Source organism: Falco naumanni, chromosome 6, assembly GCF_017639655.2.
Source record: "Falco naumanni isolate bFalNau1 chromosome 6, bFalNau1.pat, whole genome shotgun sequence".
Taxonomy (NCBI): Eukaryota; Metazoa; Chordata; class Aves; order Falconiformes; family Falconidae; genus Falco; species Falco naumanni.
Window position 1 is genome coordinate 74,931,524 of NC_054059.1, and position 13,203 is coordinate 74,944,726.

A 13,203-nucleotide genomic window follows, 5' to 3' on the forward strand; every position below is an offset into this window, starting at 1 on the left:
CAGTACAGATTAAGCCATAGCCTAACAGAAAAGTTCTTATTTAGAAACTTTGGAGGTTTTTTTGTATTCTAACTTGTGGTAGAACATGGACCTGAGATTTTTCTTGCTGACTCAGTGATCAGCTCTTTGGTTGCATATGTGACCCAGTATTATATGTCTGCCTTCAGGTGTGAGAAGCATGCACAGTACTGATATTCAGTGGTCAGCTATCCTGAGCTGGGGATATGCCGATAACATTTTACGACTGAAAAGCAAGCAAAGTGAACCTCCAGTAAATTTTATACAGAGTTCACAGTTCCATCAGGTAAGAAAAAAAAAGTCAGTCTCTTGGTCTTCAATTGAATATCGCTAGTTTAAGTGGTGGCCTGACTTGGCAGTGGGTAGTCTTGCTTTCATTTTTGAGATGAGTATCCAAATGCAACTGGTTTTAATCTGTTTGATTCTCCTTTGGAACGTATCCCTCATTGCTCCAGTGTACCTCATTCCTGGATGTGTTCCTGTACTAGGTAAAGATCCCTTTTGAAGGCATTAGTTATTTGTAGCTTTTTCCTCCTATGGAATATTGGTGTGGTTTTATAAAACCTTAGGTTATAAGCCAAGAAAAATTAATACAGGAAAAAATTATAGATGGCTCTAATCAGAAACAGAACTCCAGTTTAGGATTCCTCTGAAAAAGATTGTCAAAGAGATTGTTAGGGAACACTGCATAATCTCCATTACACACCAGTGGTTGGGGAGATTCTTCCAAAAGGATTTTGGCTGATGATGTGGCTGTATAGATCTAGGAGTATGCAGTAATTCACTGCTCTTCAGCTGTGAATTCTGGGATATATTTTCCCTCTTTACTTTGCTTCTGAAGTAATAACAAACATGACATACAGCAGGTATATTTTACTCTCTGATTTCTTTAGCTTAGGTATTTTACATGTTTTTTTTCTTAGGATAACCACTAAAGAATCATTTTGACCAAATGCTATAGCATAATGGAAATAGCAGTAAGAATAGTTTCTGTTCTAATTCTTTCTGGGTTTGTGTTGTCTTTCCAAGGTAACAAGTTGTGCTTGGGTGCCAGACAGTTGTCAGCTGTTCACAGGTAGTAAATCTGGTGTCATCACAGCATATATGAACAGATTCACTAGCAATACGGTAAGTTCCATTGGATAGGATTTATATTTAAGGATTTCACCATATTCACTATTACAGTAATCCTTTTTAAAAAAAGGAAGAATGAGAAAAGGGGACTGTGGTGTATTCAGGATAATATTGCTAAAACAATCAAGTACTTGTTCAATATTTATTTTTTGACATTAATACATAGATTTATCTCAGCATATTTATTTGTGGATTTTTCTGAAGCTGTTCACATACTACTAACCTTTAGTCAGTCCTCATCAACTGGGTGCATTAACTGATCACAGATACAGCTCTGATTGTATTCAGGCTAGGGCCTGGACTTGAGGCTGTCTGGCACAATGAAGCTCCCTACATTAAGGAGTAACTTTTTTGGTGAAGGAGACAGCCGTTCATAGCCTTAACTGAAACTGGAATACATTTCCCCAAAATAAACAACATTTCAAATGCAGAAGGCACTTGGAGCCAGGATGAAGTCTCAGATGGTATATATAGTAACCACTAAGCCTTTTCACTTTGTCATGTTCCCCAAGGGGAAAAGCTGTCAGGAGGGAAGGGAGAAAAATAACTTGCATTACTTAATGCATTATTAAAAGACACTGAGATACTAGTAGAAATCGCACTGATACTATGTGGTAAATAAGCATATTACGAAATCACAAACAGAACTTGAAATTAATCTTCTGATTCAGACTGAGTTTCTGAGCTTCTGTCTGATTCTGTCCAGCAGTAATTTCTACTCTTCATCATTCTAACAAAGTTTGCAATGTTCTTGACAGGTCATTTTAGGTGTGTTGTCTATAGGATTACCCATAGCAACAACTACACTGGGTTTTCATTTAGCTTGATAGAAGCTTCGGCAAACACTTTGTGGTATCGTATTCCCTGATGCTCTTGATTCACTACATTAGCATGGGCTAGAGAGAACCTTGGTGCAATCTGCTGTGCCTACCCAGTTTCCCATTTTCAACAGTGACAAACAGCAGATGCTTAGACTGGGAAAAGCACAAAAACATACAGTGATTTCTTCCTTGGCTTTCTCTCAGTTTCTGGTGATCTGCCACTCAGACTTTGAGCTCAGCAGCACTTGGGAGTTTAAAAAAAAAAATGAAGTAGAGCTTGAAGCCTGCAAGCTTCAGTCAGTTGGATATTAAGTCGGGCACCTTAACTGCTCACCAGAATAATGAACTTGTAAATAACCTGTTCTGAAACTTGGATTCCAGTTTAAATTTGTTGAGGTACTAAAATGGAAATGCAATACACTTGCCTTCTGCAGTGCTAAAATGAAACTCTGGTAGTAGGATTGTGATTCTTAAGTTCCCTCCATTTCCTAGGTACAAGTGGTGATTTTTTTTTGTGTTCATTTGCACAGATGTTGTCTTTGAGACAGTCTTTGCTGAATTTCTCAGCACTGACAGTTTTACGTGCCTCAGGCAGACTGACCTTGTGCCAATTTTGTAGCTCCTGTTGTTGAGTCAGTTACCCAAGTCAGGGCTGCAGGGAATGCAAATGTGTTTCCCAGCATCTGTTCTGTATGCATCTTGTCAGCTGTTCGGTGATAAAGTGAACAGTCTGTTATAAAGCACTACTTGAAACATGAATGTTTTGCCCTGTTTCACATTTATACAAGTTCAGTGCACAGGCATAAAACAGATATGTTTTTAATTGGATATGGGAATTCAAAGGCATGTTGTCAGAATTCAAAAATACCTTCATGTTGTACTTCAGATGCTCTGTTTTTCCTAGCCTTTAAGATGGTCAAAAAATGAAAGTGCTGCTTTGAAACTGATCTGTCTTGATAAGTCTGTAAGTTCACAAAAACTTCAGCCAAAGGTTTCTGGTTGTAGAAATTACTCCAGCCTTCACTTGCTGACTGTTCAGTTGTCTCGCAAACAGAAAGAGACCACTTCAGTGATCAGTTGGAGTAAAACTAGGCAGAGATTGTTTAAATTCTCCACTCAAGTGCTATAGGTGGTGCTTTGGGGTAACCAACAGAAAGACCTGGTATGTGAAGGTAGATACAGACCTGCATCAGATCTAGATACTGATTTTTGTCATCTAAAAACAAGTGGGAAGTAAAAAGGGGATAGTATTTTAGGCATGAAGTGTTTATTTCGTAACTCATTAGACCTTAATACAGTTGGTGCTAAAATCACAGCTTGTCTTATTACAGTATTGTTACAATAACCCAGTGAAGAATCAGCAGACCATTGCTGTTAGTGCTGTAGATAGAAGCTGCTACAGGTGAATCCTGCTTTCAGTTCAAGCGTTGAAATGCAGATCAACAGCAAACGTTTAAAGGAGATGGGAGGTGCACAGTAAAAGGGTTATCAAAATCAGTTCTTTGGAAAATCAGAAGTCTTGTTGTTAGGGAAGAAAAATTGTATAATTTTTTTCTTTAAACTGAGCAAGGATACAAGAAGGATCTGCATGTGAGATTGACTAGATACTTTCATAACTGCATCTTACTTGGATGAGATGCTCAGTAGCAAGAGGAAAATAGCAGGTCTTCCTGTTGCAAAAGTCAATATACTTTTTTGACAACACTATATAGATTATGTGGTCCCTTGTACTGCAGAAAGACATGTAAATTTTCTACAAAGTAATTGTTAAGCATATGTATATTTTTATATTGTCTTTTTTTACTTCTAAACTTTTTGTAGACCTGTTATTTGAATCTTGTACCCTTATGCAAAAACGCAGACAATGCGCTCTGACACGTGTGCGGCAACAAGTAGAAAAATGTTCAGTTTTTTTACAAAGTCTGTTCTAATGTCTGTACAGCAAGTTGTTTTAAAGCATTAGTATTCTGATTAAGAAGTTCCTTCAACTTAGCCAGTTTTCAGGAAGTCTGAATAATTTGAAATGATAAAACTTGAATAAGAAGTGTTATTTAAATGTTAAATTTGCTGCTTTAATTTTTATCTAGCAGTTGCTGTATTTAAACTTGACTTCCTGCATATTTTTCCAACTTGGCACCAACTTGAGGAATTCCCAGTAATTTACTGTACACAGTGATAACTGCTGAGCTGGGTTTTCCTTCTGTGTTTAAGTGCTTCCTCGAGATGCTAAAAATATTGGGGACTGTTATTTTCATTCTCATGTGGAAATAGCAGTCTTGCAAAAAGCAAATCAGCTGATTTCAAGGTGTGTAATTGAGACAGAAGTACAATAGTTGTTCATTTCAGTTCATCGGACCACATCAGAATGTTTCCTGAGACTAAAGTATTGGAGGGAAAAAGTTGAACATTAATGTTCAGTATGGCTTATCACATTATAAAGCATTAAACATAATAAAGCATTAAGTGTTGCTAAACTGATGACATTAAAAGCAGTGGGAACCATTTTTTGAAATCTAAGAATTGAACTTGTCCGGAGGCTTATCCTTTTCTGAAAGATGTTAATTCTCTTTCATGAGTTCATGTTTTATCTTTCAGCCTTCAGAAATAGAAATGGAGTCGCAAGTCCATCTGTATGGTCACACAGCAGAAATAACAAGCTTGTTTGTGTGCAAACCATATAGTATAATGATAAGTGTCAGCAAAGATGGAACCTGCATCATATGGGATTTGAACAGGTACAAATATATATGTAACAGGTACAAGTATGTATAACTATTTCCAGTGGCTGGCTTCTAAATACCCGTTTTCCAGCTTTTGGGTATCTTTACCCTCTTAAAGTTAACTGAATTTGTTCTGTGTATTATCAATGTGAAGTCAAACTCTTACTGTTTTTTTCTCATGAAAGGTACTGAAATTCTAGAATGAATATGAAAATACTATCATTGTGCAAAATGTTGATTGAAGTTAATATAACTCTTAAATATTTTCCTCAAAGAACCTTTTCTGTGTTTCAGCCTGGGCTTTAGGCTTGTTCTCTTTATTTTCTTCAGGCTGTGCTATGTCCAGAGCCTGGCTGGACACAAGAGTCCTGTGACTGCAGTTTCAGCTAGCGAAACAACTGGTGATATTGCAACAGTCTGTGATTCAGGTATATTTGGCAGTTGGCAAAGTAGTTTTGACTGGCGGACCAAGTAAATAATGAGAATTGCTAGTAAAGTAGCTACTGAGTATGTTAATCATCTGAGGATGCATTTGGTCAAATAGGAGCGCTTTTTTTTTTACATAGTACCATAGAAGTTTCTCCAGAAATTACTAGGCAGATCTTTTGAGTAAAATGTAGCAATATAAAAGCTAACAGCTTGATCTCTTTATAAGGAGACTTAAATTTCAACACATTCCTGGGAGACCTAAACTCTGTCAAGTTGTCTGTTTTCATTTTAACAGAGATTTGTTGTCAAAGGTATGGCTCTTCAGGGAAGTACAGTGTATTAGAGTGACAGAATTTTTGTTATTCACTGTATCACTTTAAATGTGTCCGTACCCCTGGAAGCAAATATAGATTCTCCCTCAACTTATTTTAAAGCAGGTTTTTGTCCTATCGTGTTTTCCACGTGGTACCGTTTCTGGACAAGAACATTAAGACCTATTTGAGCAGTGGATTTTTGAGTATTTCATAAATCTGTATGCTCATTGACTTGAAGATTGGCTGAGTGCTACAAGACTGTGTATCTGTAAAGTAGGGCCAAGTCAGCGTCTATATATTTTGCTGTCTATAAGACTACCTGTGTGTATTAACTTAAGACTGTGAAGGGGAATAGGCTCTATCTAAATGACATAATATTGTTCCATTGATCCAGGAAGGTACAGAATAAGAAGGAAGAGAGCTGAACTTTGTTTATCCATATTGTTAGAAGGCACTTATTGACCCAGTTCTGGCTTTGTACAGGACAGCTTTCTTTCTCTTTTGTCTTGAGTAAGATAGGTCTTACTGAAGTATCTTTTAGCCGGCTTTTCTTACTGTAGTCCTCCATGGACTGAACTGAAACTAATACTTGTCCAAATTGGGGGAGGGGGAAAGAAAGCAAAATACCACTGTCTGTAATACTAAAGGACAAGGGGGAAATTGTTCTGGCAGGTTCAGAAACCTAGTACTTAGTTTTTAAACTGAGATGGAGACTTTCAGCTCCATTTCTGTAGCTCATCATAGTGTTTTTTTTTTTTTTTTTTTTCTGGAAAGAATTGTGTTCTTTAATTGGCAAGGGATGGGAGTGTCAATCCCTTTTAAGACAAAGCAGTAGCTAGGCTATTGGTTCTTTGATAGAATCAAATGATCCCAGAAAACCAGGTAGGATAACTGTGCTTGCTATTTTAAGTATTTTGCTTAAAAATGCAAGCCAGGGTGCAAGAACTAGCTGTTTACATTAGATAATATGAATTCCCCATTAGTGCTTCCCTGTTAGTGCAATAAAAGTGGTCATTAAAAGTAAATTTGCATATTACTTTGTAAATACAACGTTCCATAAACATGAGTGGTATCTTCAAAATCACTGCAGTGGCTTGATGGCTTGCGTGTTCCCTGCCACAAAAGGAGGGAAGGAGGTGATTGTTTATTTACTGTGGCACACATCGCTCGGTCATCAAACCTTCTGATCTTTCAAAAAGTCAAATTCTTTAACACTTGAAGATACAGTTGCATAGATCTAGTTGTGGTCTAGAGGGATTTTTTTTTTTAATACTCCTATGCTGTATTCTGTTGCAGTTGGAGGAGGCAGTGATTTGAGACTTTGGACAGTTAATGGCGATCTTGTGGGACATGTACACTGCAGGGAAAGTATTTGCTCTGTTGCTTTCTCTAACCAGCCTGAAGGAGTGTCTGTCAACGTGATTGCAGGGGGGCTTGAAAATGGAGTTGTAAGGTAAGCATTTGAAAGTTTTTATTAAAATGCTTTACAACTTAGGCTTACAGCTAATTAATTTTTTTACACAAATATCATGCTGATATTTGGCTTTAAAGGTGGACAAGAAGGCTCAGTTTCCAATCTTAGTAGTTGCTAAAGAAGTTATGCTTATCACTGAAACATTTGTAAAATTAAACGTGAAGAAAAATGACTCTTTCTTTCAGACTGTGGAGTACGTGGGACTTGAAGCCAGTACGAGAAATAACATTTTCAAAGTCAGCCAAACCTATTGTAAGGTAAAAAGATCTTAAGTATACAATAAATATTTTTTTTCTCGGGGGGGGGGGGGGGGGGGGGGGCGGGACGGGACACGATGACAAACAACACCACAACAAAATAGCTTTGTGTGTTGAATGTGGATTTGACATGAGAACAGGGGGTACACACCCATGTCTAAAAAGAGCAATGTAATCCTACTAATTATTCATGAAGCCAAAATGAGCGCAAGTATACTGTATCTGTAATGACAGTAATAACTAGGTTCTGCTGCTGGCAGATAGAAATTAGCAGGATTCCCTGGGGAACTGAACAATAGCTACTCTCCTTATTCTTAACGTTTAATATTTTTTCCTGGAATCTGTAAAAAATTATGAGATAACTTTGTCAGACTCAGACAAGAGTTTTTTCTCCCTTATATATGTTATATATATATGTTATATATATATAATATATATTATATATTATATATAATAAATGAAAACACTGCATTTTCCCTAACCATTTTTTTTCTGATGCTGGAGGGAAACAGTAGAGAAAGGAGCGAAGGCAACTTAGACGAGCCTGGCAGCTGCCATTTTAGAGTGCTTGTGTGATTTTTGAGTCCCCGTGATGATTTATATAAGCAGAATTATTCCCATGCCAAAGTGTTTTCAGCACACAAAGGATTGAGTCTTTGATATCCCCAATGGTACAGTAGTCTGCACAGAGGTCTTACAGTTATGCCAAAATTTTATCATCTTAACGTTAGTGTAGTAACAAATAACTTTGGAAAAAATGTTTTGACCATTGCTGAAATATCATTTAAAACCCAAACCACTGATCATTTTTTAGAAACGAACGCATTTTCTGATAGCAGTTACTGTCTTTCTGTTACCTGCTTAAGAGGCATATTGCACAAAGCTTGTTGATAATGATTTAGTAGCTATTGAATAATTTAAAATTTTCTGCTTAAATGAGACAGAAAATGGATGCTGACCTTCATGCTTTCTAACATTACCGGTGGCATGACTGAAGGGCTTTACTGCTGTTAAAGCTCAAGAAATGCCTGGCTGAACAAAAGTCCTATGCTGTACCATGAAATCTGAAGGATTTAGTTTCTGCCTCTGTCAGCAAGCAAGTTCAGAGGGCAGTGAATTCTATTGCTGAAAAGCCTTCCTTTCAGAAGCAGATGGGGCAGCCCAGGGAGAAGGTGGGATGCTGCTGCTGATCCTGCCCTTTGACGCTGGGAAGAAATGAGTACTAAACTGCATGGCATGTTGAAGTGCTAGACAAAGCTGTAGTTCAGCCTGTTTGGTTACAAAAATGAGTAAGCAGGTATATGCAAACATACTACTATGCTGACATACTCACTGGGTCTCCCCAGCTGACAGCTAATCTTTGTTGGCTACACTCTTACGGGTTTTTAATGTCTTCTAGCATGTTCAATAGCCAGACTTGATACAAAATAGATTGTCTTCTTGTTTTTCAGCCTTACGTTTTCCTGTGATGGTCATCATTTGTTCACAGCTAATAGCGATGGAAATGTCATAGCTTGGTGTCGCAAGGACCAGCAGCGCTTGAAGTTACCCATGTTCTATTCATTCCTTAGCAGCTATGCAGCTGGGTGATGACTATTTTTGCTGCTAACTCATGTCTCTGATGCACTTTAAATCCAAAATAGATTATACAATCTCTTATTTAACTGGATTTTGAAGTAGTTAGAATGTCTCTAGAATGACTGAATGGATTTAATAAAAGAACAGTTTAAGTTTGTAAAATTGTGTATGTGCATGCACAAACTTGAAGCATATCCAGGTCACCAGGAAGCTCTGGTCATATACTCCAATACCAGCAAAGTGACTCATAAATGCTCCAATATACAAGTCAAAATGCTGCAATATAAAACATAATAGCATTTTTTTAAATCTCTTCTTGAACAGAAGTATTTAAAAAAAATTTGATAATGCTTATTCTCCCTCTTATGTTGTAAAATATTGGCAGCGTAAAGTTCTGTAAATATCTGTTAAAATGTCAGCATATGTATATCTGATTTGTTGAGTGTGGTATAGTTAGCTCTGGGATAAGCAACCCAAAACTTAAAAATCCAAGAACACTTAAAATTGCTTTTTTTGAGAAGCAAAGAACTTAGTAGGTGCTTTTTGCACCATCTTATGGTATTGTAATGCTAAAAATTGACTTCCTGTTATCTTTATATTTGTGACTTTTACCATCATCTTTGTTCAGTATAAGTCTTTACAACAGCCAAAATAAAATATTTTGTCTTAATAATGGCATCATGAAGCAATAGTTAGATCGTGTTTTGGTTTTGTTTTTTAATGTTAACTCCCTAAGTTAGTAACACCTAGCTATTGCAATTCTGTGGCAGGACATAAAAACACACACAGCTTATCTTCCAGAGCTCTAAAAAGAAGGCACAGATGTGCTTCTCTTCTAGTGTTGTTGAAGTTCAATACACTGTAAAATGTTTGAATCTAACTGCTTGAATAATCAATGTTCACAGGCATCAGATCATTTGGAAGAGTTTACACAGATACACTGTGCAAATAAGTTGTTTATTCCTAGGTGCTATTTTTTGAGGGGAGAAAAATAAGCCTCTATTGTGAAAGGCTTAACAAATTTGAATTCTTAGGCCAGATCAAAAAGTAACATTTTCAGTTGATGGATTTGAAGACCTCTAAACCTGACACCATGAATGAGTGCCTGCTAGCTGTGGGAACGGTAAGGCAAGAATGCTATGTGTGTCTGATGTAGTTACCTTTTTCTTTTAAATTGCATTGCTTTTTCATCACTGCCATGTTCCGCTATTGCCATACAGATGACCTGCTGTCACTTCTCATGTTTAAGGTTAATCTGCCTTCAAAACACTGTATATGAAATTGTCAAGTTGTGATAAAGATGACACATACACAAGGAATCTTTACACTTCTTTTGAAAATTCAAGAGTCTCAGAAATTCTTGCAACTTCCTGATTGAAGAACTTTTCAAACTAGAAAAGCTGAAGAAAAACATTCTCATAGTCCATGACACAAAAGCTGATCATGGGTTCAATTAAGCAAGTGGCTACATACTGTATGAATTGAATCTTAAATGGTGTATATTGTAGCAGCATTGTATGGGATAGCTGCAGTCATGTTTTTCACTGTCTAAATGTTAATGTAAGGTCCAAATACAGACTGAAAAGCTTCCTGGCTTATGTTGAAGTGATGTGCTTTATTGAAGAGAAAAAAAAAATACAAACATTGTGTGGGTTTGGGGTGTTGCTCACAAAGGCTTATTTTTATAAAGTAGAATTCCACTTGTTACAAATCAATATGCAAAATTGCTGGCCTTGTAAAGAGTGCAATATTATATATTTTTATGTAAAAGTAAAAATGACTTTTTGAAGCAAGGAATATTTATTCAGCTTAACATTCTGGAACTCTTAAAATACATTGCAATAGTATCTGTGCATGATGTACTGAAATTTCCTGTAAATGTCACATTCCACACTGTCTTTGTATATATACTGTCACATTGTTGGGTAATAAACAGATCTTTGTACCAAATTGTTTGAGATCAGAAATGTAATTTTGGTTTAGCTTCACTTCTCTTCTTTCAGAGATCTTTGCATACCTTGCTCCAGATAAATTTCTGCTAGTTCTCATGTCTTTTAATATTTTTAAAATCATGAAGCTTATGGACTACATCATGTGGCTGACACACGGAAGGGGGGGTGGTGGTATGTAAGATTGGAAGCGGGAAGCATCACTTTGCACATGTGTGCACGTGCCCTTCCTTCCCGTAGGAGGTGTAACTATAATTCGGATGAAAGCAGAGATATTCCTCTTCCAGCTGCTGCCTCCCTGAAAACCGGACTGAGCTAAGGAAAGGCAAAAAAGCAACTCCTCCCTGGATTCTCTGAGGGAAGGAAGAGAGAGGTGCTGGGTGGAAATTGGGAGACTGGGATCTCTGGAAGGCATCTGAGAGAGGATGCAAGGCTTTTCCTGTTGGAAGCTAGGCTTTGAGAGAGGTTCATGTGGCAAGGCCTGTATGTGATACCACCTGCAGGATTCTGTGGTAAACCCAGCCCATTTATGTTCTGATTATGGAGATGCGTGGTAAAAAAGGGAAGTGGAGGCAATAGCCAGATACTTGCTTGTCATGGGAAGAGGAGAGGAAGTCTCCAAACCATTACTGAAAAAGGGAACCCTGATCTCGGGTTTAGAGAGCTACTGTTTAGACAGACCCGTGACAATGAACAGGAGAAACAAAATCAGTCAAGCACTGTTACCGGTGAACTTAAACGTGACAAAATTTTCTGCAGGAAAAATGGTTTCTGTGAGGAGATAGATACCTTTCAACTTTTTCTCTGAAACATCAACTTACAGGATCTAGTCGGAAGAATTCCTTCATACTGAGCAAGAGCCTTGCCACCTCCCCCACCCCCACCCCAGTTTCTTGAATTACTATGATTGCAGGATTTACTATGCGTTTTGCGGAGAGAACTCTAGAGAGCAGTGGTGGAAAATATCACCTGGTTTGCTGCTAGCAAACTCTTAAGTTTACCTTTTGGGTTTTTTCATGCTTTATTTTGTTTAAAGCTGTGTTGTCTTTTTTTTTTCTTCTTGCATATGCAAATAGAAGTGACACTTCTGTATGCTGCTAACTATCACAGAAAATATAGAACAAATACTATTTAAACCTCTGCTCAACTTGAAAAATATCCACAGGAACATTAGTTAAGCTTCTAAAGGTACAGGCAGCTCTGTTTTCTTTGCTGCTGTAGTAATTTACAGACCAATGACAGATGACCTCTGTGTAGAAATATACTTGTCATTAGTGTTGAGTGGGGTCAGAAAGCCACTGTTTTTGCATCTGGATTTCTGTAATAGTCTGTGTATTTTATAATTTGGGCAGGTCACTTTTGAAAGAGGATTAAGATATATGTGTGACTAGTCTGATTAGAATCTCAAACTGTCCTGGGCTATCCAGCAGAAAGTAGAGTAAAAGCGTGAGCTTGCTCACGGTTTCCAGCTTTGAACTAGCATTCTCAGGAAAAAAAAAAAAATAATCCAGATTCTCTAACACAATTGAATAAAACCCATATAAGTCTCATTAAGGCTAGTTCATGTAGATTCAAGGAACAGAAATTGATGCTAGCTGTTACAGGTATCGCATTCAAAGCCTGTAGGCTAACTCTGGTAGGAGACTCTTGTTTGTGGTAGAACATAGGAGTTTGCAGATTAAAGGAAAACATATCTACATAATACATGATGAAGATACATTTCAAAACAGCTATTTTCCCCACTTATAAATATAACTTTTTTTTTGTTTTTTTTGTAACTGATTATTTGAGCTACCCAACATGTGCTCTGTGTCTGATAGCATGGAGCCTTTTGTAGAATGGTGATGCAATGGAACCTTCAGCAGTGTGGGCTAGGTAAGTTTCCAGTCAGTTTCTGGAACTTTAGTTAAGGTAGACAGGTGAACCTATCTATTTACATTCAGTAATGTTTATCCTCTTCCTGATGCCTTTCCTTCTCCCACGCCACCACCCTAAAAGCCATTGACTCAGTCTTTGAAGAGGCAGCCCTTGCTCCAAAGCACCTTTAAAAAGGGCTCTGCCCTGTTCTCTTTCATACAGAAAATAAAGCAGATACATGTCCAAGTCACATTTATTAAGATGGAATGAGAAAAAGTGCTGACAGGAGGGTAAGAAGAAAGGGTGACAAATGTTTGTCTCTCCAGAGGGAACAGCCACCTTACTGAGGAACAAAATAAATGAGATTGCAGTGATGGTACTTTGCCAATGTGTTAATTATTGGAGCAGACAAGTATTTTGGTTAAAAATGTTAATTGGCACTTTAACTGTCACTGACCTTTATGCTTGGCTCTCAAATGTGTAATGGAGAAGTATGTCAAAGCCGATCTATAACGCTGAATCCTCACGTTCTGACATACCAGCCTTGACAAGGTGAGCCCTAGCTCTCCCTTTTCCACAGTGATTCCTTTTGGGGCTTTTTTTTTTTTTTTTTTTTTTCTTTTTTACTTCATCCTTCGTTTGTTGGGCGTGA

At 37.4% G+C, this 13,203-nt stretch overlaps 1 protein-coding gene across 2 annotated transcripts in view; it reads left to right on the top strand.

Moving 5' to 3' along the window:
* LYST (lysosomal trafficking regulator) overlaps positions 1–10,695 on the top strand; it is a 96,190-nt gene extending 85,495 nt beyond the window's left edge. For both annotated transcript variants that reach the window (XM_040597912.1, XM_040597914.1), the window contains exons 47-53: positions 168–304; positions 1,048–1,146; positions 4,569–4,708; positions 5,024–5,121; positions 6,733–6,889; positions 7,096–7,167; positions 8,619–10,695. In XM_040597912.1, coding sequence (XP_040453846.1) covers positions 168–304; positions 1,048–1,146; positions 4,569–4,708; positions 5,024–5,121; positions 6,733–6,889; positions 7,096–7,167; positions 8,619–8,757 — 842 coding nt within the window. In that variant the 3' untranslated portion in view covers positions 8,758–10,695. The remainder of the gene's footprint in view (positions 1–167; positions 305–1,047; positions 1,147–4,568; positions 4,709–5,023; positions 5,122–6,732; positions 6,890–7,095; positions 7,168–8,618) is intronic.
* The last annotated feature ends 2,508 nt before the right edge of the window (positions 10,696–13,203 follow it).